Source organism: Lissotriton vulgaris, chromosome 1_1 (genome assembly GCF_964263255.1).
Source record: "Lissotriton vulgaris chromosome 1_1, aLisVul1.2, whole genome shotgun sequence".
NCBI classification, from domain to species: domain Eukaryota; kingdom Metazoa; phylum Chordata; class Amphibia; order Caudata; family Salamandridae; genus Lissotriton; species Lissotriton vulgaris.
Genome location: NC_141685.1, coordinates 399,958,774 through 399,981,907, shown reverse-complemented (window position 1 = coordinate 399,981,907; position 23,134 = coordinate 399,958,774). Strand labels below are relative to the sequence as shown.

General features: G+C 47.4%; 2 protein-coding genes across 2 annotated transcripts in view; both read left to right on the top strand.

Annotated features, from left to right (window-relative positions):
- IFT25 (intraflagellar transport 25) overlaps positions 1–23,134 on the top strand; it is a 156,485-nt gene that overhangs the window by 119,896 nt on the left and 13,455 nt on the right. Inside the window, exon 4 of the mRNA XM_086952490.1 lies at positions 11,147–11,190. Coding sequence (XP_086808616.1) covers positions 11,147–11,190 — 44 coding nt within the window. The remainder of the gene's footprint in view (positions 1–11,146; positions 11,191–23,134) is intronic.
- LOC147747249 (uncharacterized) lies at positions 13,608–21,348 on the top strand. The gene is made up of 3 exons (XM_086920223.1): positions 13,608–13,795; positions 19,674–19,846; positions 20,122–21,348. Exons 1-3 carry the CDS (start codon positions 13,608–13,610, stop codon positions 21,132–21,134), a joined length of 1,374 nt encoding a protein of 457 aa, XP_086776349.1. The 3' UTR covers positions 21,135–21,348.

Sequence of the window (23,134 nt, the reverse complement as noted above, 5' to 3'; positions counted from 1 at the left end):
TGATGCAACAACTGGTTCTGACAATTGTTTAAAATCTGTTCCCTCATGATCAGATTGTACAATCCTGTATAATCAGTAACCTTACTGCCCAGCAACCAGCCCTCCAAAGCCTTAGTGGCACAATCTACGAAATCAGACCAATCCTGAAACTGAGTTTTCTGGGTATCCCTGAACAGCAACCTGTACTGCTCAGTGGTAAGGCCAAACCCATCTATCAGTGTACTTTTCAGGACTTGGTAATTGTTAGCATCCTCAGCTCTAGTAGTGAGGAGCTTATCTCTACCTTTGCCTTCAAAGGAGAGCCACAAGACAGCTGCCCACTGACTCTGGGGGACGCACTGGACAGTGCAGGCCCTCTCCAAAGCAGTTATCCATTTGTGGATATCATCCCCTTGTTTAAACGGGGGCACTATCTTACTCAGGTGTCTAGTGTCTAAACTCCTGTCTTTTTCTCTTGGGAGAATGCTGCCACCAGTGGGATCTAGCCCACTTAACTTTTGCTCTCTAGCAAAGGCAAGCCTCTCTTTGGCCAGGGCAAGTTCTTCCCTTTCAATCCTCAGATTGGCTTCCCTCATCTTTGCTTCATGCTCTCTCCTCTTAGGGGATGACATTCCTCTATGAGAAGAGGTGTGAGAGCCATTGGTTCGAATGGATCTGTTAGAGCCTCTGGATAGAGACCTATCTCGTCCATTCCCAATGTTAAGTCTGCCTGAGAGTGGCCCTGGGGGTCCCCCAAATCCATTCTCATGCCTACTTAAGTTGGTCCTAGTGAGTCTACTGACTTCTACCTGACCTTTGTCTGCCTCATCCTCTGACAACTCCTCTTCCTCCTCCTCCTCTGCATCATCTGCTGCCTGGAGGTGGAGGTCAGGGTCACCAGTGGTTCTCTCTAAGGGGGGCATATTCCCATCTGGATGAGAAGGATCTGTGTTGGCAGTCCTCCTGGCATCATAAGTCTCTAATAGACCAATCAGAAAAGGAATGGTAGGGTTAGAACCCTGTTTTAGCTTCCTGGATGTACAGGTTTGTCTCATCTCCTGGAAGCTAAGAGCAGCATATCGTGAAGTGACCTGTGGAGGGTCCACTGACACAAGGGGGGCTTCTGAGTTCCCTCCTTTGTCCGACATGCTTCTAGTGTGGTGTAAGTGATGCACCTACCTACACTGTTTGTTTGCCTACTGATCCCTTGCTAAGAGTTGTAGTCAGGGTGTGCTAGGCCCTGTTGAACTACAACAGCTGGTTCAGTAGAACTCCGAGTATTCTAAGCTAAGTTATATGTACCTGGGTACTTATGTGATCTTTCACAATGATATTCTTAGGATACGTGTGGTAAAACAACAGCAAGCTCAAATCCCAACCGCTGCTCACCAATGTGAGAAGTTGGCCTGATATGCAGTGCTCAATATTCTAGTGATCAATATGTATCAGTCCAAACAACCCTTATTGATGATTGGTTGTAAGTCAACCGTAGACCAGCTATCCTAGTAGCATGGACAAGAGCAGTCTTTAGGCTAGACTCTAGAGGGTGTGTTAAGCCAGCTGTTATACCATCACATATACCCCTTTAACACCAAGTGAAAGGACACCGCACAAGTTGTTATGAAAATAAAGTATATTTATTTAGAACACAACAGCCCTGGACTCTTTGTGAGGACAGGGCGCTAAGCACAATACAAAGCTCTTAGGAAAATACACAAAGTCGCACAATTTACACAAATGCCCGAGGGGCACGAAAAACCATATACTCTAAAAGTGGAATGCGAAATTACTAGCAGGTAAGTACTACTCTAATGGGGATTAGGATCGCTAGGACTTGACTACTGAACCTTCAGATTACTGGCAGGAGGCCTAGGGAGATCGGGTGCAGAGTGGGCACTCTCCCGCGGGATGCGGGACAAAGTCTATGTATGCTAGATTTCGTAAAGTTAGTGTTATTGGACGAATCCGACTAGGTAGAGCTGAAACGAAAAAGGATCTGGACCTTTGGATAGCAAAGCTATGCTGGAGCACCGAAATGCTGAGTTAACCTAGCTCAGGGGCTGCGGATGCATAGGTCTGGAAAGACATCGGGAATCCTCGCTGCAGTCTATGGAGCCTGAAAGAAGAAGTTGCAGGCAGGCGAGCAGTGAAGAGATTTGGAGGGATCCAAGCCTGGATCGAAGATGGAAGACACCTGTAAGCAGAGGAGACCAAGTTCTGAATCACTAGCCAGTGATTAGATGGGCACCAGGGTGTCACCGGATGGAGTCACCTCGACCAGGTGAGTGGGCGACGCTGGGCTCTGCAGTCTCACGGACCAGGAGGCGTTGTCGGCGACCAGGATGGAGGTGCGAGCAGTCCCACGAGGGTATCTGCTGTCGACGTCGCTGGACCCAGGATTGGGGCAACAAATCTTGGCAAATGCAAGCCCACGCGGTGGACTCAAAATGGCGTCTGGAGTGGACCAGGAGGGTCCGGGGTGCTCCTCTGTTGGAGGGGAGCAAGGGCCAGTCTGGAGCAACCAGACCAGCGGTGTTGATGTCGTCGTTCGTCGTCGGGAAGGCCACAAGCCAGCAGGCTAGTAGCCAGACAACGCGGTGAGCAGCAAAGAGCAGAAGGGCCCCACGCAGATCTCGTGGAGGCTGGGAGGCTGAACTTCGGTGCTGGAGCTGCTCAGGGTTGGGGCTTCTCACACCCCAAAGCACTCACTCGAGGATCCCTCGGCGGTCGTGCTGGGCAAGCGTCGTGCAGTCTTGAAGATGGCCGGTCCCTCGAGGTCTCGTCACACCCACGAATCTCAGCTGGGCTGATGATGCAGGTAGAGGTCAGAGGTGCCAGGGAAGCTGGTTCTCGGCGAGCTGGGCAGTCTTGATCCGGAGGAGAGACTTACAGCAGACCGCAATGCTTGGATGGTGCCTGCGGATGCAGGGTGACTACTCCTTAGTCACAAGGGAGAAATCTTAGGAAGAAGTCTTGAGTTCCTTTTGTAGAAAGTAGTTTCAGGATTCAAAGATGATCTAATTTGGAAGGGGGCCCGCTCCTATCTTTATACTAGGAAAAGGGGCTGGCACGCGACTAGGTCCTGCCCATGGGTGGGACCAAGAAGGGGGGTGGTTACACCCCTCTCCCGGACTTTCCCCAGCTCAGGGGCTGGTGTGCCCCTGGAACTGGTTCTAGCTGGCAGATGCATAGTGAGCACCGGGGTTCCACTTGCAGTCACCTTCCTCTAAAGCCCTGCCTACCCAGGATACACAAAACCCTGTCTGGGATGGTGCTAGCACCACCCCTGACAGGAAACCCTTTGTCCAAGCCTCCCTCGCTGGAAGGACTCCCAGCAGCAGGAGGTCAGACTTGTGTCTGTGGTGGCAGCATCCATTTTGTGATGCTGAGGCTTGAGTTAACTTTAACTGGGGTTCACAGTTACATACATGTCGTGCCCCTCTAGAAGGGTGGAATGCTAACCCCGTCACCAGAATTGGCGAGGGGTTAGTATTCCAATTCGTATGACACCTTACTCGACATGTTTTGATAAAGCGATACCAGAGTTAGCATATAACCGCGAGGGTTATAATGCACTTAAGAGTATATGGTACGCGTTATCATGGAACAGCTATTAGGACTTGGTTCCGCAAGCTGCAGACGGGCTCAGCTCATGCCAGAGCACCATCTCACACGATTCCAAGCACTCTGCCTTCAGGATTGTCAAGGCTTGCCATAGGAGTGACTGATCGGAATACGGGTGTCCATTTTAGGGTTAGATATAGGTATACTATATCTAAAGCAAGGGGTGATTACACCACCTTGCCCCAGCTGTCGTGCAGCCAGTTGTGTCAGATTTAGATGGCCAGCCAGGGGTGGCATAATACATGCTGCAGCCCCTGGTAGGCCCTGGGTACACCTATGCCCTGAGTTACAGGGTCTGATAATGTGGCCCAGTACCAATTGGTAAATGCACCTAAGGTACACGTGTCAATTTAGTGAGAGAACAGCAAGGCTGTGGGTCTGATTAGCAGGCCCACAGCCAGAGAAGTCGTAAACCAGTGAAGCAAAAAGCAAAAATCTGGGGTGATCATAGGATTGCAGACCCTACTCTCCTACAAGTGGGGTCTCACCTTTAACCATCACCCACAGACCAAGGCTGGTCTGTTGCTTCATGACACAGGGTGGGCAAGGGGGGGGGGGCAAGTGAGGGGGTGCTGGGGGGGGGGAGTGAAAGGAGAGGCAAAAAAACAAAACAAATTCAGGAAAGTAAATTGTTGTACTGTTAACAATTTCAGGGCGAGATGTGGCCTGATGGTTTGGTTTAAAAAGAAGAGTAGGTGTAGTAGGGTCCAAGGGAAATATCGAGATGGGTAAGCTAACTTTGTGTATGATTAACATAGGGGGGCTGAACGATCGAGGGAAGAGAGATAGGACTGGGGAAGCTCTGCGATCTCTGGTTCTGGATCTCATTTGTCAGCAAGAGACTCATCTCCCTTGGCAGAAGAGAGGTCTCAATTATATTCCAGGCTTTACACAAGTAATCTGTTCTTCACAGTCCTCTAATACTAGAGGGGTGGCAATTCATGCTTCTAATCGGCTCCCACCTAGCAAACTTACATTATCCGACAAATGGGGCCGGTGGGCAATAGCCTCGATTCCCAGCTTTGGCACACTCTGCACCATCTATGGTTCAAACCTAGATGATGCAGATTTGTTGATAGAATTAGAGGTAGAGCTTGCTTCCTGGCCTGCCCCATTGGTAATCTGTGGGGATTTTAATATTCATATGGACGCAAGGGGTTTGGGAAGGGAGGGGTATCAAGGCAGGAAGTCACGAGTTTTTCATTCAGTCCAGGCGCTAGCCGATAGTCATTGGTTGGTAGACATTTGGTCTGTAAAAAATTCATGAGACCCAGGATACACATGTTACTCCTGTCCACACAGAAAATATGTAAGGTTAGATTATTTTTTCATCCCTATTTCATTAGTGGAAAAAGCTCAGATAAGGAGGTTACCCAGGGCTCTCTCGGACCACAACCCACTGGTCCTGGACCTGGAGATCCCAGGGCTTGCAAAATCTCCCGTAAGATGGACTTTCGATAGAAAACTATTGTTTACCAATGGATTTATTGATCATATAAAGCAATGGACAATCCAGTTTTTTTATGAAAATAGGTACAGTACACCAAAGGAATTTGTGTGAGATGCTTATACGTCAGGGCACAGAGGGGATATAATTAGTTTTGCAGGGTTGCATAGAAAAAAACAGCAAGAGTTCATTGGTCTGCTGCTACAGGAATTGAGCAGATTTGAGCAAGAACATATGGTGACTTTCACCCAAAAACAAACTCAGCGGCAACTGGAGATCGAATTAAAAGTAATCAGCACTAAAGCTAAAATAAATTGGGTGTTTAATCAATCTATAGCGGAAAGGTTTCAAACTGGCCGACGGGATCATTATGAGTACGGGGAAAAGACAGGGAAAGACCTCGCTCTTAGGATTAGACACAGAATAACGGCATTCAATATTACGAAGCTGAAAAGGAAGGATGGTACAGCCTCTAATAAACCCCAAGAGATAGTGGGAATTTTTCAAGATTTTTACCAAGATCTTTACAAGTCCAGGCCCCAAATCCCAGCAGGTCCTGGTGTCGGGCTTCCGCCTCTGATTCAAGAGCTTGAGGGAGATATTCTACTGGAAGAAGTGAAGGAGGTATTGTTGTCTATGGCTTCAGGGAAAGCGGCGGGTCCGGATGGGCTCCCCATGGAAATTTATAAATTATTCTATAAGGAACTAGCCCCTCTGCTGTGGGATCTGTTTTTAGCAGTTCAGCAGAAAGGTATTCCCCCTAAATCATGGCAGGAGACCAGCATAGTTATTTTTTTGAAAAAGGGGAAGGCGGCGGATGATAATAATAATAATAATACTGGTATTTATAAAGCGCGAACAGCTGCCTCGACTAGGAGGCGTCCCGGCGCTGTGAGGGCATGGCAAGAAAGCTAGCTTGGAGTCTGCGGCTTAGAGAGGCTCCGAGAACAGCCACGACTTAAGCTGTCTCCTAAAGCTTGTTTCTGATTGGGCCTTTCGCAGCTCAGGAGTTAGGGAGTTCCAGAGACGGGCCACGTTGGCTGAAAAGGTCCGGCCGCCCAATCTAGCCCTTTTGACTCGCTTCAGACTCAGTAGCACCTGATCGTTTGAGCGAAGGGAGCGGGTCTGTGTGTATCTGGGCAGACGGGCTCTCAGATAATTAGGGCAAGTACCGTCGAGGGACCTGTAGGCCAGAGTGAGAGTTTTACATTTTATTCTACTGGCAATCGGGAGCCAATGCACGGCCCGAAGATGGTGGGAAATGTGCTCTTTGAAAGGGATATGCTTAAGCAGCCTGGCTGCCGCATTTTGCACCGTCTGCAGCCTTTGAACCAAGTATTTCGGGAGACCGCTATACAAGCCGTTAGCATAATCCAGTCTCGATGTGATGGTGGCATGGATCACGGTTTTCCGGCATGACTCAGGCAAAAGTTTCAGGACTGGGCGGAGATTCCTCATTTTGCTCAGGCAGCACCCTGTGACCTGATGGATCTGGGGCACAAAAGAGAGATTTTCGTCCCACTTGACCCCCAGATTTTTTGCCCACTGGGAGGGGGGAGGTGGGGTACCCATCTCAATCGGCCACCAGAGCTCAGCTGGAGGGTGACTGTCTTTGCCATAGAAGATCACTTCCGTTTTTCCCGGATTCAGTTTCAGCTTATTAGTATTCATCCAGGATGCCACATCCTGAAGGCACCCCTTAAAGTTTGCAAATGCCGCTTCTGAAACCTCTGAGTAGGGAAAAACCAACTGGGTGTCATCGGCATAAGATATTGCGGTGACTCCCCAGTTGGCAATGAGGGAGAAAAGAGGGGCAAGATAAACATTAAACAAAAGGGGGCTAAGGGCAGATCCTTGCGGGACCCCGCATCTCAGCGGCTTACGCTTTGAGGCATATGTGCCTAGAGTGACCCTCTGCGTTCGGTTTGACAAGTAGGACTGCATCCAACCAAGTGCCTGATCTTGTAGACCAATTTCTGCCAAACGTTGGACCATCCTAGCATGATCCACCATATCAAACGCGGCCGAGAGATCCAGGAGCATCAGCATAGCCGAGTCTCCTGAATCTAACGACCACCTCAAAGAATCAGCCACCTCAATCAGCGCTGTCTCCGTGCTGAAGCCGGGTCTGAACCCGGACTGAGTCTCATGAAGGATGTTATTAGATTCGATATGAGCATTCAGCTGGCACTGAATTAGTTTTTCCAGCATTTTCCCGGGAGCTGCCAGCAGAGAGATAGGACGGAGGTTAGTTAAATCCTCCGCATCCCCGTTTGGCTTCTTCTTCAGTGGAAGGAGCGTCGCATGCTTCCAACTCTCCGGAAATTCCCCAGTGTCTATGGATGTGTTCCAGATGTGTTGAAGCATAGGTGCAATAGCGTCCGCTAAAGGTTCCCACAGTTTAGGTGGGCATGGGTCCTCTGGGGAGCCTGACTTACACCGGGTTATCTCTTGCCTTGCCTCATCTAGCGGGATTGGTTGAAATTTCCTCAAGGAGACTGGGGACCGGCCCCCACTCTCTCTATCCTCCTTGGCCGTAGGTTTATGCGGGCCAAAGGAGTCATAGACCATCTGTATTTTATTGGCAAAATAGATAGAGATCTTGTCACAGAGTGCTACGGATGAAGGAATATCCCTTTCAATACAGTGAGGCTTCAAAAAGGATTGAACCAGTTTAAACACTTCTTTGCTGGGGTTCTCTGCCTGTTGAACAACAGAGGCATAAATCTGCTTATGAAACAGCTTGGTGGCCTCTTTAAATTGTTTTTTTGCTAGGGGGCAGTAGTTTAATCTCCATTGTCTTTCGAGTTTCTTACAGGCTCTTTTTTCCAGTCGTAGATCAGCGGAGAACCATGGGGCAGTGGGAGAGGTTCTCTGCGCTGTCACCCTTTTTGCTGGCGCTACAGCCTCTACCATGTTGCTAATCCAGTTACTTAGTGCCTGGGCATCCACGCTGGCATTCATAGTACGCTTAGGCGGATCATGGGACAAAAACGGGCTCATAATGGCCGGAGTGAGATTTTTCCATTGCCTCTTCATATAAGAGTGTTTGCTTTTTCTAGGCTCTACACCATTTAATACTAGTGTGAATAGTATAAGCCAATGATCTGACCATGCTACTGGAAGTGCATCATCCACTACTATGCTTTCTAATGTGGAGAAAATTAAATCAAGCGTGTGTCCAGATCTGTGTGTGGGACCTTTATTATGGAGCATCAAGTTTACAGCACTCATTGCTGCCATCAGGTGCTCTGCCGCTGTGTTGCCATCCCTATCAATGTGGACATTAAAATCTCCCACAACCAGGAAGTGCTCGTGCTTCAGCGCATTCAGTGTAATCGCATCTATAGGTCGAGCAGTGCTGCTCTCAGCGCAGTCCGGGGGCGATAAACCACCATCCCAGCAATGGCTAGTTGAGGGTTTAGGAGAAGGCAGAAGTATGATCCGGCCTCCTACAGACCAATCACGTTGATAAATGCTGACGAGAAGCTATATTCTAAAATTCTAGCTAGGAGGCTATCTAAGATCATCGACTCCCTGGTAAGTCTGTGGCAACACGGCTTTATCCCTGTTAGAAGTACCACCGATCACATCCAAAGGGTAATCTCTCTATTTAATATCGCAGAGACCTCCGGGCAACATATGGCACTAATACTATTAGACACGCAAAAAGCGTTAGATCAAGTGGAATGGGGGTACCTCTGGCAGAACCTGAGATCAAATGGCTTTGGACCGCGCATACTCACTGCATTAAGAGCTATGTATGTTCAACCATATGCAAAAATACAATTGATGGGGCAGCAGTCAGGTCAGGTTAAGATCGAAAGAGGGACAAGGCAGGGTTGCCCCTGCTCCCCTATCCTTTTTGCATTATACATAGACCCATTTATTAAAACTATTTTAAATGATCCAGTGATTCTGCCTATGGTGGTCAGGGGATTTAGTACCAGGGTTTTAGCTTACGCAGACGACATCGCGATAGTCACCTCTGAACCCCAGGTGTCAATAGCTAGAATTGAAATTCTGTCTCGGGAGTTCGGGGAGGAATCTGGCTATATGCTAAATGCCGATAAAACTAAGATCGTTAGTTCAAAGTCAATTCTGTGGCTGGATCCCAGGAGGTCTATGGTGGCAACCTATTTAGGGATTTTCAATTGCAGCAGATGTTGACACTATTTGGAATATCAATGCAGACCCTCTCCTCAGCAAAATTAGTGCGGATTTTAAAAGAATTGATAACCTGCACCTATCTATTATTGGCAGGGTAAACGACATAAAAATGACTATTTTTTCTAAAATATTTTATTTGTTACGTTGTATCCCACTGGAGCCTCCGAATCTTTTTTTTAAAAAAGGTGAGGCGATTTTCTCACAGTTTATATGGGGGTTTGGGGAGATTAGGAGATGCTTGAAATTAATGTCCCTTCCTCAAAATCGAGGGGGGCTGGCTGCTCCGTACATCTTATATTAGTATTCGGCTATTATGCTCCAACAAATGACAATATTATTTAGACCCAGGTCTGCAACACAAGACGTTGAGACTCCACCATCCATCTTTGAACTGGCTCTAGGTAATCACGCTCCAGGGCTACTGCTTAGACAGCTTGAGAGTAGCTATTACAAGAAGACTCGTTTCAAACCTCTCAGAGCAGCATGGAGGGTGTGGCAAAGAACCAGCAAACTACTAAATATTCCTAAAATTCATCGATATTTGTTATTATGGCGTTCATCATTTTTTCCAGACTTCCTATTTGATAAAATCAGTAGCAAGTAGGACGAGGCGGGCATTAATTCTGTAGGAGATATTTTAAACTCCTCTGGTATTATGACATTCGCTGAGATTCAGGATCGATTCGAGATAGGTCCACGAAGCCTGTTTAAATATTTTCAGGTTAGGGAAACAACTAAAACCGCTATGTCACATCTTATCTCCCATTCAGGTGTCCCACTGCTAGACACTCTTACACGCAAACAACCCCAAGTAAAGGAAGTGTATGCTATGCTGATGGAAGCTGGCGATGACGATATTGTTAAAGTAGAAAGTGAATGGGCGTTTTAAACTAGGAAATCAAGATGTTGACATATGTAGATCTTTAGAATTGTCCAAGAAGGTTCTTTTAGCGGCCAATCTAAAGGCTCAGCACTTTAAAACTATATATAGATTATATTTTACACCGGCCAAACTTTGGACATGGGGGAAGAGGGAATCTAACGAATGTCCAAGATGTGGGCAAGGTCCTGCTGACATGATTCATATGTTTGCAGAGTGCCCAGAATTGGAAAGGGTAAAGCAGGGGATCAACACCTACCTGAATAAGACCATATGACGATCTGACTTATTAACTCCAACTTTAATTCTTTTTGGATGGGATAATTTCCTGCATCTAGACCCAGCTCAAGTTAATTTTAGTTTTTTGGTTACAGCAGCTCTGCGTATAATGATCGCTTCAAAGTGGAAGGATAAGGATCCTCTGACATTTCAGGCATGGTTTTCTAGATTGTTTCACATATTTAATCTGGAGATGGCACTATACAACTGTAAGGGGAATAGAGCCAGGAGAAAAGGGCTACAAATTTGGGGGCCTCTGGTGGAGTTGCAGGGGAGGGGTGGGAAGCGATGTGGTTGAGTTTGTAAATGTCTATATTTCTGTATGTATTATAAGTGTTCTTGCTGCCATTTCTCTTGGACCCACTGCTTCTCTTTTTTTTCATCTTTTTTATCCCCTCTCTCGCTGATTGCATTTCATTCTCTTTCTTATTATCTTTTTTCTTTTTGCACTCCTCTATTCTCACTTGAACAAGTCTATCATGTTGTTTGATTATGCAAACTTTGTTACTTTCTTGAAAAAAAAAATAATAATAATAACTGGTTGCAAACAGTGAATTGAAGTGCTTGCAACCATTAAAATACTTATTACATCAGGCCCTATTCTAATAAAATGTTATGACTTCAAAAAATCAATGGCAAGTTTAAAAGAAATCAATTCAGTAAAAACCTTTTATATGTAATATGTTGTTTAACTGAATTACTTTGCAATTCTTTAATAAAATACAGCATTTGATCCGTAATTCTGTAATACACATTTTATATTCCAGACCTTGAACACATTGAAGGACAACTTCAGACAGAGGAATTTAATGTGAGTATATACTTTTAAAAAACATAGGATAATAATGCATTGAATAAGTTCCTTTTTTATGATTTGGATGTTAGATCCATTAGAGGGTGAAAAAAGATTGAACCAGCTACTCTTTCTTGCAACTCATGGAGGTGTTTGACAATTACCCTAAAGAACATGTCCTAAATACGTCAATGGAAGGTTCAAGTTTTGTTATTTATTTACTTTTCCACAGTCTTTATAAGGTCAAACGTAGCCACAAGGAAAAAGGAACTTTTCTTATTTTTTCCAAATCATACCTGTACAATTTGTAAAGTAATCCAGTTGGTAATGAACAAAACATATACACTAGTTTGAAGATAAAGTTACTACCAACTGTGAGAATTACTTATTTAAACAGTGGTTTGCACCTCACACCTGTCGCATGTTCTCAAAGTGGACTGATATCTATCTGGGCAAGCATCCGCTAAATAATTCCCAATGCTCAAGTTGGTAAAGTACACTGACCAAGTTATGGTCCAAAGTAAAACCATTGCTAAGCCACTGCTCTGGCAAATCAGTGCTAAATGTGATTATCACACAGTGCACTACCCTAGTGCCCCTTTACATTAAAAACTATTTTGATCCCAGAAACCTTTGTTGTGCCCTGTGTAATAAACCTATACTCCTCAGACCTTTCTTTAAATGTCTCCTCTACAGTTTTACTTTAGCTTTTGCCAGACACCACATGGCATGGACTTGGCTGAAGGTTGAATGTTTTGTGGCCTATATCCTAGGTCTCCATCCTTAGGCTAACATCCTAGACCAGAGTCTTATGAGGCCAAGACCCAGCTGACAAAATGTTTAAGGTGTAAGGATACCCTCCTGATAAAATTTTCTAGTGCCTGACTCTCCTCGTTAACAACCATAAATTCCCACGGCAAATCATTTTTAAAGTGGGGAAATAATATTAAAAAGTGTTTAGCAAACCAAAGGTTTGTGGGTGACGGCGGTTCGGTGTCAGAGGCTTACCACACAGTTCAAACAAAAAGTCTCCAAAAAGAATTACCAAAAATGCACAATGGTGGAGGGCGTGGCTAGGAGCCAACAAAGATGGCTGCTAGTTAACGAGGCTCTGGCGGACCTCTGCCTTCTGCATCAATTAATCCATACAAAATCTCCTGGTCTCGAGCAAACATCGACAGCTTTCGGCGAGACCGGAGGGGAAGGATTCACCTTCAGCCTTCAGAGGGCCGTCTGCATCGGGTTCACTTGAGGTGCCGGAGCCGCAGCTCTGAGAAGTAGGCGGGGCACGGCCTCCCGATAGAGCCTAACGTCTGAATCGAGAAGCAGCGGGCGCACGGCCCGGCTATCAGTGAACTGCCTTGCTCCCCAAGTGGAGACTAAAGGAAATAGCCACCCAACGCCGCCAAACAACGTGGGAGCAGCAGGGCCCAGAGATGATGCCCTGTCGCAGAGAGGCAGGCCCTGGCTAGACAGTCATCAAACAAACAGAGGAACCCAGATCAGATTTGGAGGGCCATATGTGTCATTGGAGAACTGAAGCAGTGTGGGAAACTAGGTAAAGGACCTGGGACGCTGAAGGTGAGGTGTATAGCCCCGGACTAAATACTCTGTGGATTGCTCGTTTCTGAGGGGAGTCTGAGGAAATATATGGCGAGAACACAGCTCCAGTAAATTGAGGGTCTCAGAAAACATAACACCCCCTGTGCTGGGGGGTGAGGCGAACTGCTGACTGCCAGGGTTCTCTCCCTGAGGTGACACATACGTGGGGTGAGGCACTGGAAAAATTGGGCGGGCTGGTCTATGAGTGTGGTAGGCCCAGCAGTGCGACCAAAGGAGGAGTACAATACCATCGCCCTGCCTAAATAACAAACTAGTGGGGGGATATTTGGCTTTCACCAGCCCCTGTGGGGGACCACCCAGGGTGCCATGAGCTTCCCTTCTATGTGCTGAAGACCTTGAATCCTCCACAGAGTGATTGAAGGCAAAGAGGGGAAATTGGCGGTGACAAGCAGATCAATAAGTAGAACGGGGCTCCGTAATACCACTGGGAAGCAGATCCCTTATTCTCGGGGGAACCCAACAGGCTGAGTGAAGTAGTACTGCCTCAGAGCTAGGCGGCAGCTGTTACCTGGGGAGAACACAGTGCCAGAGCCTGGGATGTAAATCCCCTTCCCATCATAGACCGTATGCCTGGTGCTAAAGGGCAGAAGGAACTCTCCAAACCAAGCTCGACAAATATACGATGTTAAAGACCCCCGAAATGGAGATGGCGGCTTCAGCCAAGACAGTCTCATCAGTGGAACCAGTGGCCAGACAAGGCGACCCCACTCTAAAACTCATAATGGAGGCAATTAGTGGAGTGCGCACCTCACTTGAACTTTGAATGGACTCAATTACCACAGAGATTACTCTTATCAGGGCCGACCTTCGAAATGACCATGGAAACCGTCACTAGTGAGCTCCAATCTGACTCAGAAACTCTGAAAACACAAATTAAAGAAGTGCAAACCTCCAGTGATATTCTGGAAATGAAACTTGACGAATACGAAGGCAGATCTTGCCATAATAATGTCAGAATTTTGGGAGTTCCCGAACGAGCTGAGGGGCCCTCCGCAGAACTGTTTGTGGAAGATCTAGTCACAAACTATTTGCAGCTGTGGGGCCTTTCCAACCTTTTCTCGGTTGAAAGAGGCCACGGGTTCTGGGGGCGCAGTCCAAAGCCAGGGGCGCCTCCTAGGCCCCTGCTAGCTAGGCTGTTTAACATCTGAGATCAAGACACCCTATTACAAACCGCACGTGGTGCCCCGCCGGTTCAATATGAAAACTGTACTATATCTCTTTTTCTGGATTTTACAGTCAAAGTGCAAAGGCAAAGGAGATCCTTTCTAGATATCAAGAAGGTGCTATGAGATAAAGGGGTGAAATACTCCTTGTTATTCCCAGCAAAACTGCGGATTGAGGCAGAAGGAAAGACATGGTTCTTTAAGACTCCAGAGATGGCACAGGAAGGGCTCGATGGTTTGAGAACAGTAGGTAGGAACAGTCCTAGACCCCGATGTGAGAAGCCTCACAAAAAGACGAACGAACACAGAGACCGCAGGACAGCCAACATCAAAACTGTGAATATCGAGGACAAAGATCACTGACCTCCTGGATAAGGACTGATGGCGGCTTAGTCTGTGCCTCAGAGATGACAAGAAGAGATGGGTCCAGTGGACCTCAGGCTAAGTAGCAAAGCAGTGGCTACTGGAAGATATCCTTTATAAGTAGAACAAATAATGCATATACTGTGATAGTAAATTAGGGAGACAGGGGTCTGCGCTCTTGCGCCGTGAGTACCCCCTCTTTTTCTTCTTGTAAACCAGTTGGGAATGGGGTGACAGGCACTCTGCATAGTTGGGGGTACGGGTAGTTCTAAAGCAGGATTGCAGGGAGGCGAGATTCATGTTTTGTGTTCTTATTGCTTATACTGTAAATGACATTAAGGGTGAAAGTGGCAATACTAGGTGGGCGTGTGCCTCGTCCTTTGAGGCATGCGGGAACAACCTTGCAAAGATCCTCCTGAAGCACTGCAAGGGGAAGAATAGGAACTTATAAATGACCTGAAGGGTGAAAGTGGGAATACTAGGTGGGTGCGTGCCTCGCCCTTTGAGGCACTTTAAAAAAACCTTGCAAAGATCCTCCTGAAGCACTGCAAGTGGAAGAATAGGAACTTGGGGCCATAACTTGGGCAAATATTGCCCGACTCTCCCTGCATGAGAGACGGGGACATGGGAGGAATTATTGTACAAACTCCATACTAGCCACAATAGATGCACCAACAGTAATAAAATTAAACAGTATTAAAAATCCCAAAATAAATTGGAAAAATAGACTAAAGTTTATTAAACAAAATTACAGAGATGTCCAGGACAGACAGGACTAGTGGAACACAGGCCAAGTGGCAAAGCAGTGGCTACTGGACAATATCCTTTATAAGTAGAACAAATAATGCAGATACTGTGATAGTAAATTAGGGGGACAGGGGTCTGTGCTCTTGCCATTAGCACCACCCTCTTTTTCTTCTTGTTGACAAGTTGGGAAAAGGGTGACAGGCACTCTGCATAGTTGGGGGAATGGGTAGTTTTAAACCTGGATTGCAGGGAGGCAATATTCATGTTTTGTGTTCTTATTGTTTATGCTGTAAATGACATTAAGGGTGAAAGTGGCAATACTAGGTGGGCGTGTGCCTCGCCCTTTGAGGCACATAGGAAAAACCTTGCAAAGATCCTCCTGAAGCACTGCAAGGGGAAGAATAGGAATTTGGGTCCAGAAGTTGGGCAAATATTGCCAGACTCTCCCCGCATGAGAGGCGGGGGCATGGGAGGAATTATTGTACAAACTCCACACTAGCCAAAATAGACGCACCAACTGTAATAAAATTAAAACAGTAATAAAGTTGAAATGCGAGATAATAACAATCTCAAATTAAATTGAAAAATAGAGTAAAGTTTAATAAACAAAATTACAGAGATGACAAAGAGAGATGGGCCATGGGGACCCCAGGCCAAGTGGCAAAGCAGTGGCTACTGGACAATATCCTTTATAAGTAGAACAAATAATGCAGATTCTGTGAGAGTAAATTAGGGGGACAGGGGTTTGTGCTCTTGCCATGAGCACCCCCTCTTTTTCTTCTTGTACATAAGTTGGGAATGGGGTGACGGGCACTCTGCATAGTTGGGAGAACGGGTAGTTTTAAACCCGGATTGCAGTGAGGTGAGGTTCATGTTTTGTGTTCTTATTGTTTATACTGTAAATGCCATGAATGGTGAATATGGCAATAGTAGGTGCGCCATGCCTCACCCTTTAAAGCATGCAGGAAAAACCTTGCAAAGAAGCACTGCAAGGGGAAGAATAGGAACTTGGTGCCAGAACTTGGGAAAATATTGCCAGCCTCTCCCAGCATGTGAGGCGGGGGACATGGGAGTAATTATTGTACAAACTCCACACTAGCCACAATAGACGCACCAACAGTAATAAAATTAAAACAATAATAAAGTTGAAATGCAAGACAAAAAAAAAACCAAATAAATTAGAAAAATAGAGTAAAGTTTTATAAACAATAGGACACTAAAATGAAAAAATCCAACAAGGGGAAACGGACATATGAATTTTTCATGTTTTACGTAGGAATTATGGCAAGAAGCATAAAGTGCCAATGATAGTCAATGGTTGTGGTAGAACAGGAACTAGGTGCATTTTGACCCGGACTTTGATGGAGTGTGAGTCGGAGACACTAACCAGGTGCACACTGATCAAATATTTTACCTTTTGACTTTTAAGTGCCAATCCACCACAGCAGTACACTTTTCAACACCCCCATGGCATCGGAGGGGGGAGGGGGGCAGGGTGGGGGGGTTGAGAGTGCACTTAGAGACTCGCAGTGTGGCAGGCAGAGGCCAACTGGAGGGTCCAGTTGCCCCTGGTCAGCTGGTAGGTTGCAAGACCAGGCCTCTTGTATAGCTTTGTGTGACTCTGTAGCTTTAGCAGGAGGTCAGCCTTATGACCCTTTGAGTCCACTTCTTTGTGCTGGGTACAAGAGGGAGAGCTGATCCAATTGTCTAGACTCTTCTCATGTCTCAGACAGCAGAAATTTTAGACCTCTTCTGACCCTCCACAGTTCCAGGAGTGATCTAAAGTGGGTGCCTGGAGATTCCACATGTATGCCTGTCTCGAGCTAGTGCGTGGAAATGACCCTACACAATGGGGTAAAGGTTCTCTGGGTTCATCTTACCCACTTTAGGCATTTTCAAGCTGGCCAAAGTCTTCGCCCACACTACACCTGGGCTGTAAGAGCTGGGGTGTGTGTGGGCATTGTACTTTGTAGTAGCCAGCTGGTGGCAGGCACAAGTGGTTGGGCAAGCAAATCAGCCACTTTGGCCCACTGACAGGCACAGAGACATTGTGAATGTCTTTAGATTCAACTCCAAAGCTCTCAATCATGGCTTGTTATAAACAGTGTTTATAACGAGCCATCACTGAGAGCTCTGGAGTTAAGTCTGAAGGCAGTGCGAGTTTCTTTCGGTGGGTCATAACGTTACAAATAAAATGCATATTTTCCCATTGGCTCACCTCCATTCCTCTTCTCGGTTCTCCTCATTCCTACAGGACAACACTGGTTTGCTGGTTGGAACGTGCTTTTTTGGGGAGGGTGATCTTGCTCGACGTGTCTGGCTTCTCCTTAAACCAAGCGAAACAAAAGGGGATGATGGACGGAGCGTTTGAGTTTGCTCCTTAAACCACCATGGCTCCTCCCGTAAACCCTATTGCTGACAGCTGTACCAGGCAGCTAATGATGAAGATGGTCCAGGCTGCAAGCATGCTTGTGAGGTCCCTCTCTTTCCTCACCACAGAAATAGAACCACCAAAAGCTGAGAAGAGCCAAATGCCAGAAGCCACGCTATAATACTGCACAATTAAGGAAGGATCAAAATGGGGTGAAGTTCAGGATTCATTTAGGTTTTTTATCAGAGTACGTTCCTGCAAACCAAATTAATGCTGCGCCGCCCAAGAGGCAGATTATTATTATTATTATTATTATTATTATTAATTGAATTTATAACGCGCACAGCTACCCTAGGCAGGGTTTCCCAGCGCAGGCATGTCTACTACTGCCCCGCTGCAGTTATCCTCCTGGGGCAGATGGAAAAATTATTGTGTTTTCTTTCAATTCTTAAGTACAGTACAGATGGGCTCCACTTCTCCCCCTTGAAAAAGGCCAAATAAAGGAATCCAGCACTGTCTGCTGCCCTGGCCATGATCCCCTGTGACAGTGGCGGATGTTTCGTGTAGTGCCAACATATCAGCCCATTTCCAGGTGCTTTGAGACTGCATGATTTAGAAACACAAAATATACAAAAAATAGAAAATAAAAGATGTATTGGGAGTGAAGAAATGAAGCAACACAGTTACCAGCTTACATGATTGTGGATATTGGCACCTATCGAAGTTGGCTATGATCATGGCGCAAACACTAACAAAAATTGTGAAATTCCGGACAGCTCTGTTTACTTTCCTGTGCTTTCAACTGTATAATGTGTTACGTGGTCCAGGGTATGATCCTTGCTTCCAAACATCTCTGCTTGTTACCACGTAGAGGCGATTCCTTGCTTCCATGGAATTCATACCCAGGAGAGTAGTGCAGGCCGCAAGTACTTTGCACCCCAGGCACTCGGAGGTCTTTTAATTGATACAGCTGCGAACGATGTCTCAATGGGCTATGCTTGTTACACTCCGGGTGAGATTCTCACTTGTTGTGAGCTGCTCATTATTCATTCATTTCTGTCTTTATTTCGATCACTTGGATCATAAAAGGTGCACATCAAGATTAAAAAGAGACTCACGAGTAATACATTTTCATAAAACAGGGATTAAAAAAGTCATAAGATTGTCATCTTATTGTACAGATTCAAAGTGCAGGTGCAAGACAGGAATCCGTCTACTAATTACTTATTAAAAGACACTTGTGTTGTAATTAATGAAATCAATTGCAGTCCCTTCCAGTTTAGGATCCTCTGTACATTAAGTGTTTAGGGTGCCTGTACCAAGTCCATTTCAGAGTTCAGAATGTAACGAGTGCGCTTGTGCCAAATCGCTGTTAGGAATTTGGGGCCCGATGTAGGTAAACGCGATTTTCCGATTTCAAAATACCGAGGCGGGCCGAATCGGTATTCTGAAATCGGAAAACGAGATGTAGGAAAAAAATACCGATTGAAAACCGATTCGGTCGGCATCGGTAATGAGATTCGGTACGTTCCGAATCAGCTCTGTCCGAATCGGAAATTACCGAATCGGCCAACAACGAATCGGAAAACACCGAATCGGCTACCACCGAATCGGACATTTCCGATTCGGCGAATACCGATTCGGTAAAAGCCGAATCGGTAAAAACCGATTCGGCAATCATAGACCCATGGCGAAAAAGCCCATAGGAATGCATTGCATGAACCGATTCGGCTTTTACCGATTCGGATAATACCGATTCGGATTTTACCGATTCGGATTTTACCGAATCGGTAAAAGCCGATTCGGCAATAGGCGATTCAGCCAATGAGGTGGCTCCCCCTCCCCCACCCAAACAGGGAGTGGCAACCCTGGCAGGTGCAGCCAATTAAGAAGTTTCTAGAAGTTTCTGGAAAGCCTGCCTGAGCCCAACACACAGTTAGCAGCAGTGGGAGAAGGAGGTTGCAGACTGAGCAGGAGCAGGAGAATATGGCAGATCAGGCAGGAAGCCAGAAGTCCTCCCAAAAGAGGAAGCCCAAATTCACCACCACAGAACTTCAGGTGCTGGTTGAGGAGGTGGTGAGGGTGCACCGCCAGCTCTTTGGCAAGCTGTCCCTCAACGTGCCAGACAGCACCAAGAGGAGATTGTGGGCCGACATCGCCCAGAAGGTCAATGCTGCTGGAGTCACCCCCAGGTCCATTGAGGAACTTAAGAAAAGGTTTTATGACCTCTGCAGCCTCACGAAGAGGAAGCTGGCCGACCTCCAAAGGCAGGCTGGACACACCGGAGGAGGCAAGAACCCGGCGCCACCCCTCACCGAGCTGGAGGAAATTGTCTCCAGCACCATCGAGAGGGCGAGCATCGTAGGGATCGGGACCCTGGACAGCACTGCGATGGCCACAGCTACAGGTAAGAAGCATGCGCATCATGACACACCCTACCAGACACCTCCCCATTAGACACAATGCATAGGCAAACACCAGCACTGTACTGTCACCAACATACAAGAGACAAGCATCATGGTACATGTAGTCAGCAGAAGTTAGCCAAATATGTCAGTGCAGAATCACAAGACAGGAAACAGTGTGACACGGTGTAAGGAGATGCAAGGACATGTGGAATGCCATTATTGTACTGACTGTAATACATCGGCACTCAGTTTACAAATGCTTCTTTGTACCTAGGGGCACCATCAGGCAGCACCACTGTGGCAGCAGAGGGAGCTTCGACTTCAAATACTGCAGTGGCAGGGCCGAGCACCAGCCAGCCTGGCCAGGAGGAGGAGGATGAGGATGAGGAAGGAGACACCCCAGGGCTTGGAATGGAGGGAGTCCTGGTGATTGATTTCCAGGCAGTGCACTCCCCAGTACTGCCCAGCTCACCCCCCTTGCAATTTTCACCATACAACTCCCCTACAAGGCAGACCATTCCGCCGACAACAGCTCCTGCCACAACCGTGGCCTTGCCACCCGTCCAACCTGTCGTGGGAGCAGGGGCTCCGGGACCGGCCAGCACCACACCACCACCAGTGGCACCCCAGCCCACTCAGCAGGCCGGAGGCAGCAGTGCCAGACGCCGTGCCACCACCACCACCACTGCTGCACCAGCACGGGAGGGCAGTGTGTTCCTGGGCCTGGAGGGCCAGATGGTAAAAATCCAGCGCCAACAGGCCAAATCCACCATGGCCTGCCAACGCCAGCTCCTGCAGCACAACCTGCAGATGGGGGAGTTGGTGAAGGGGTTCCAGGCTGTTGTGGACAGCAACAAGGAGGTGGCAGCAGGGTTGGGCAGGCTGACCACTGCCATCACCCACTCCTCTGCCAGGCAGGAGGAGCATGAGGTTGCGCGCAGGAGGGATGCCCGGGTGCTCAACCGGGCCATGGCCCGCCTTGCAGCGGCGACCGCACAGCTGTGCCATCGCAGCTCAAATCAGGAATCGGCACTCAGTCAGCATACAGCTGAGCTGACTAGGGGGATGGCCAGGATCACCACGGCCATGGAGGCCATGTTAATATCAAACGCCGCCTCCAATCCTGCCCTGGACCTGGGTGATGCTGGAGACAGCAGCAGCCGCAGCAGCCCGGCCAGCGCTGCTTCAGAGCCAAGGAGGAGCACCAGGCGATCCGCTGATGCTGCTGGCCATTCGGAGGGGGCCGAGGGACACCCCAGTGGGTCTGGAAAGCGGGCCAAAAAATAGGCTGGCAAGGGGGGATGAGCACACCAGAACCCTGGACTTTATTTTCGTTAACAATCTCCATTATTTGATGCACATCAGTGCTGTAACTGTGGTGCATCATTATTAAAACTTTTTTTTTCCAAGCAACATTTAGCTGTCTTTGCATCTGTACTCAGTCAGAAATAGTTCTCAGTGATCTCCTCACGTCTGTATCTGCCATCACATGGCGTACACACCCCAGCTGGCTGTGTCAGTGGCACAGCTTCGTCGTCGTCATAGTCCTCGTAGTCAGACAACTCCACCTCAGTGCCCTTCTTGACCGCAAGGTTGTGTAACATTGCACATACAGCTATGATCTTGCAGCAGGTGATGGGGGTATACTGCCTTGCACCTCCACTCTTGTGCAGGCATCTGAATCTACTTTTCCAGATGCCAAAGGTCCGTTCAACAACATTCCTGGTGCGTATGTGGGCCCGGTTATACCTCCTTTGGCTGGGTGTGGAGGGGTTGAGGTAGGGGGTGAGTATGAATGAGCGGAGGGCATATGCACTGTCGCCTGGAAGAGAAAGGGGTCACATTAGACACATGCATACATGTATTACACCTACCTACTATGTGTTATGGGGGTCTGATGATGTGGCTCACCTAGGAGGTATCCTTCTCCAAAATCGCCAGCCATCAGCCGTGCATATATGCCGCTCTGTTGGAATATATATGAGTCATGGGTACTTCCTGGAAATTTTGCTACCAGGTCTGTGATGGTGCACTTGGCATTGCAGATCACCTGCACGTTGATGGTGTGTGTAGATTTCCGATTGCGGTATATGTATTCGGTGTCCGCTGGTGGGCAAATCGGAATATGCGTGCCATCTATGCAACCGATGACTTGGGGAAAGTGTGCCATCTGGTAGAAGTCCGCTTTGGTTTGTAGCAGTTCTGCGTGGGTTGCAGGGAATGAGATGTATTGGTCCATCCTGTCTATCATGGCGTCAAGGAATATGTGGAAGAACCTTGACAGGCTGCTCTGGCTCACCCCTCCTGCTGCTGCTACTCCACTTTGATAGCTGCCAGACGCTACCAGGTGTAGGCTGCATAGCACCTGGACGTGCGCAGGGATGGCGTGTGCCCTTGGGGTGTGGTGGTCCAAGTATGGCTTAAGGTCCCTGATGAGCTCAAGTATGGTGTCAGAGTCCAGCCTGTATCTCTGTAGGATCTCAGCCTCAGTGAGCATGAACAGGGTTATCCTCTGTCTGTAGACCTGTTCATTTCTTAGCCATTCCCTCTGTCCTTCCTGCTGTAGCCGTAGCCGCCTCGCAATGACATAGAAAGCTGCCATCCTGCAAGTTGCAATGCATTTTGGGACTGTTTATATGGGTTGGAGTTGGTTACCACCTGATTGCAATCCATGGTAAATACCGAGTGAATTCTACCGATTTTGAGCCGATTTCGGTGTTTCTGTGCCTCCCTACATCTCCCCAACTGTCGGAATCGGGGAATTTCCCGATCGGAGATTCATACGAATCGGCATGTTTTCCGATTCGGATCATGTCCGAATCGGTATTTTTTCCGATTCGGTACATGGACCGAATCGGTGATTTTCCGATTCGGTGTCACTAACGAATCGGTAGTAGGACCGAATCGGTGATTTTCCGAATCGGTGTCACTAACGAATCGGTAGTAGGACCGAATCGGTGATTTTCCGATTCGGTGTCACTAACGAATCGGTAGTAGGACCGAATCGGTGATTTTCCGATTCGGTGTCACTAACGATTCGGTAGTAGGACCGAATCGGTGATTTTCCGATTCGGTGTCACTAACGAATCGGTACATGGACCGATTCGGTCTTTGTAACCGAATCGGTGTTTTTCCGATTCGTTACATATCCGATTTTCGGTATGTACGTATCGGATTCTTTCACATTCGGTACACATTCCGAATCGGTTTTCTATCCGATTCGTTCTGTTTTTGGGTCCCTACATCTCGATGGCTGTTTACCGATCGGTAAGGGCCAAAAATCGGTA

Excerpts from the sequence above, each read along its gene's own strand:
- LOC147747249 (XM_086920223.1), top strand. The coding sequence starts at position 13,608 with ATGACCATGGAAACCGTCACTAGTGAGCTCCAATCTGACTCAGAAACT. Across the intron at positions 13,796-19,673 it reads GAGGGGCCCTCCGCAGAACT|CCTCACGAAGAGGAAGCTGG; the intron begins GTTTGTGGAAGA and ends TGACCTCTGCAG. Across the intron at positions 19,847-20,121 it reads TGCGATGGCCACAGCTACAG|GGGCACCATCAGGCAGCACC; the intron begins GTAAGAAGCATG and ends CTTTGTACCTAG.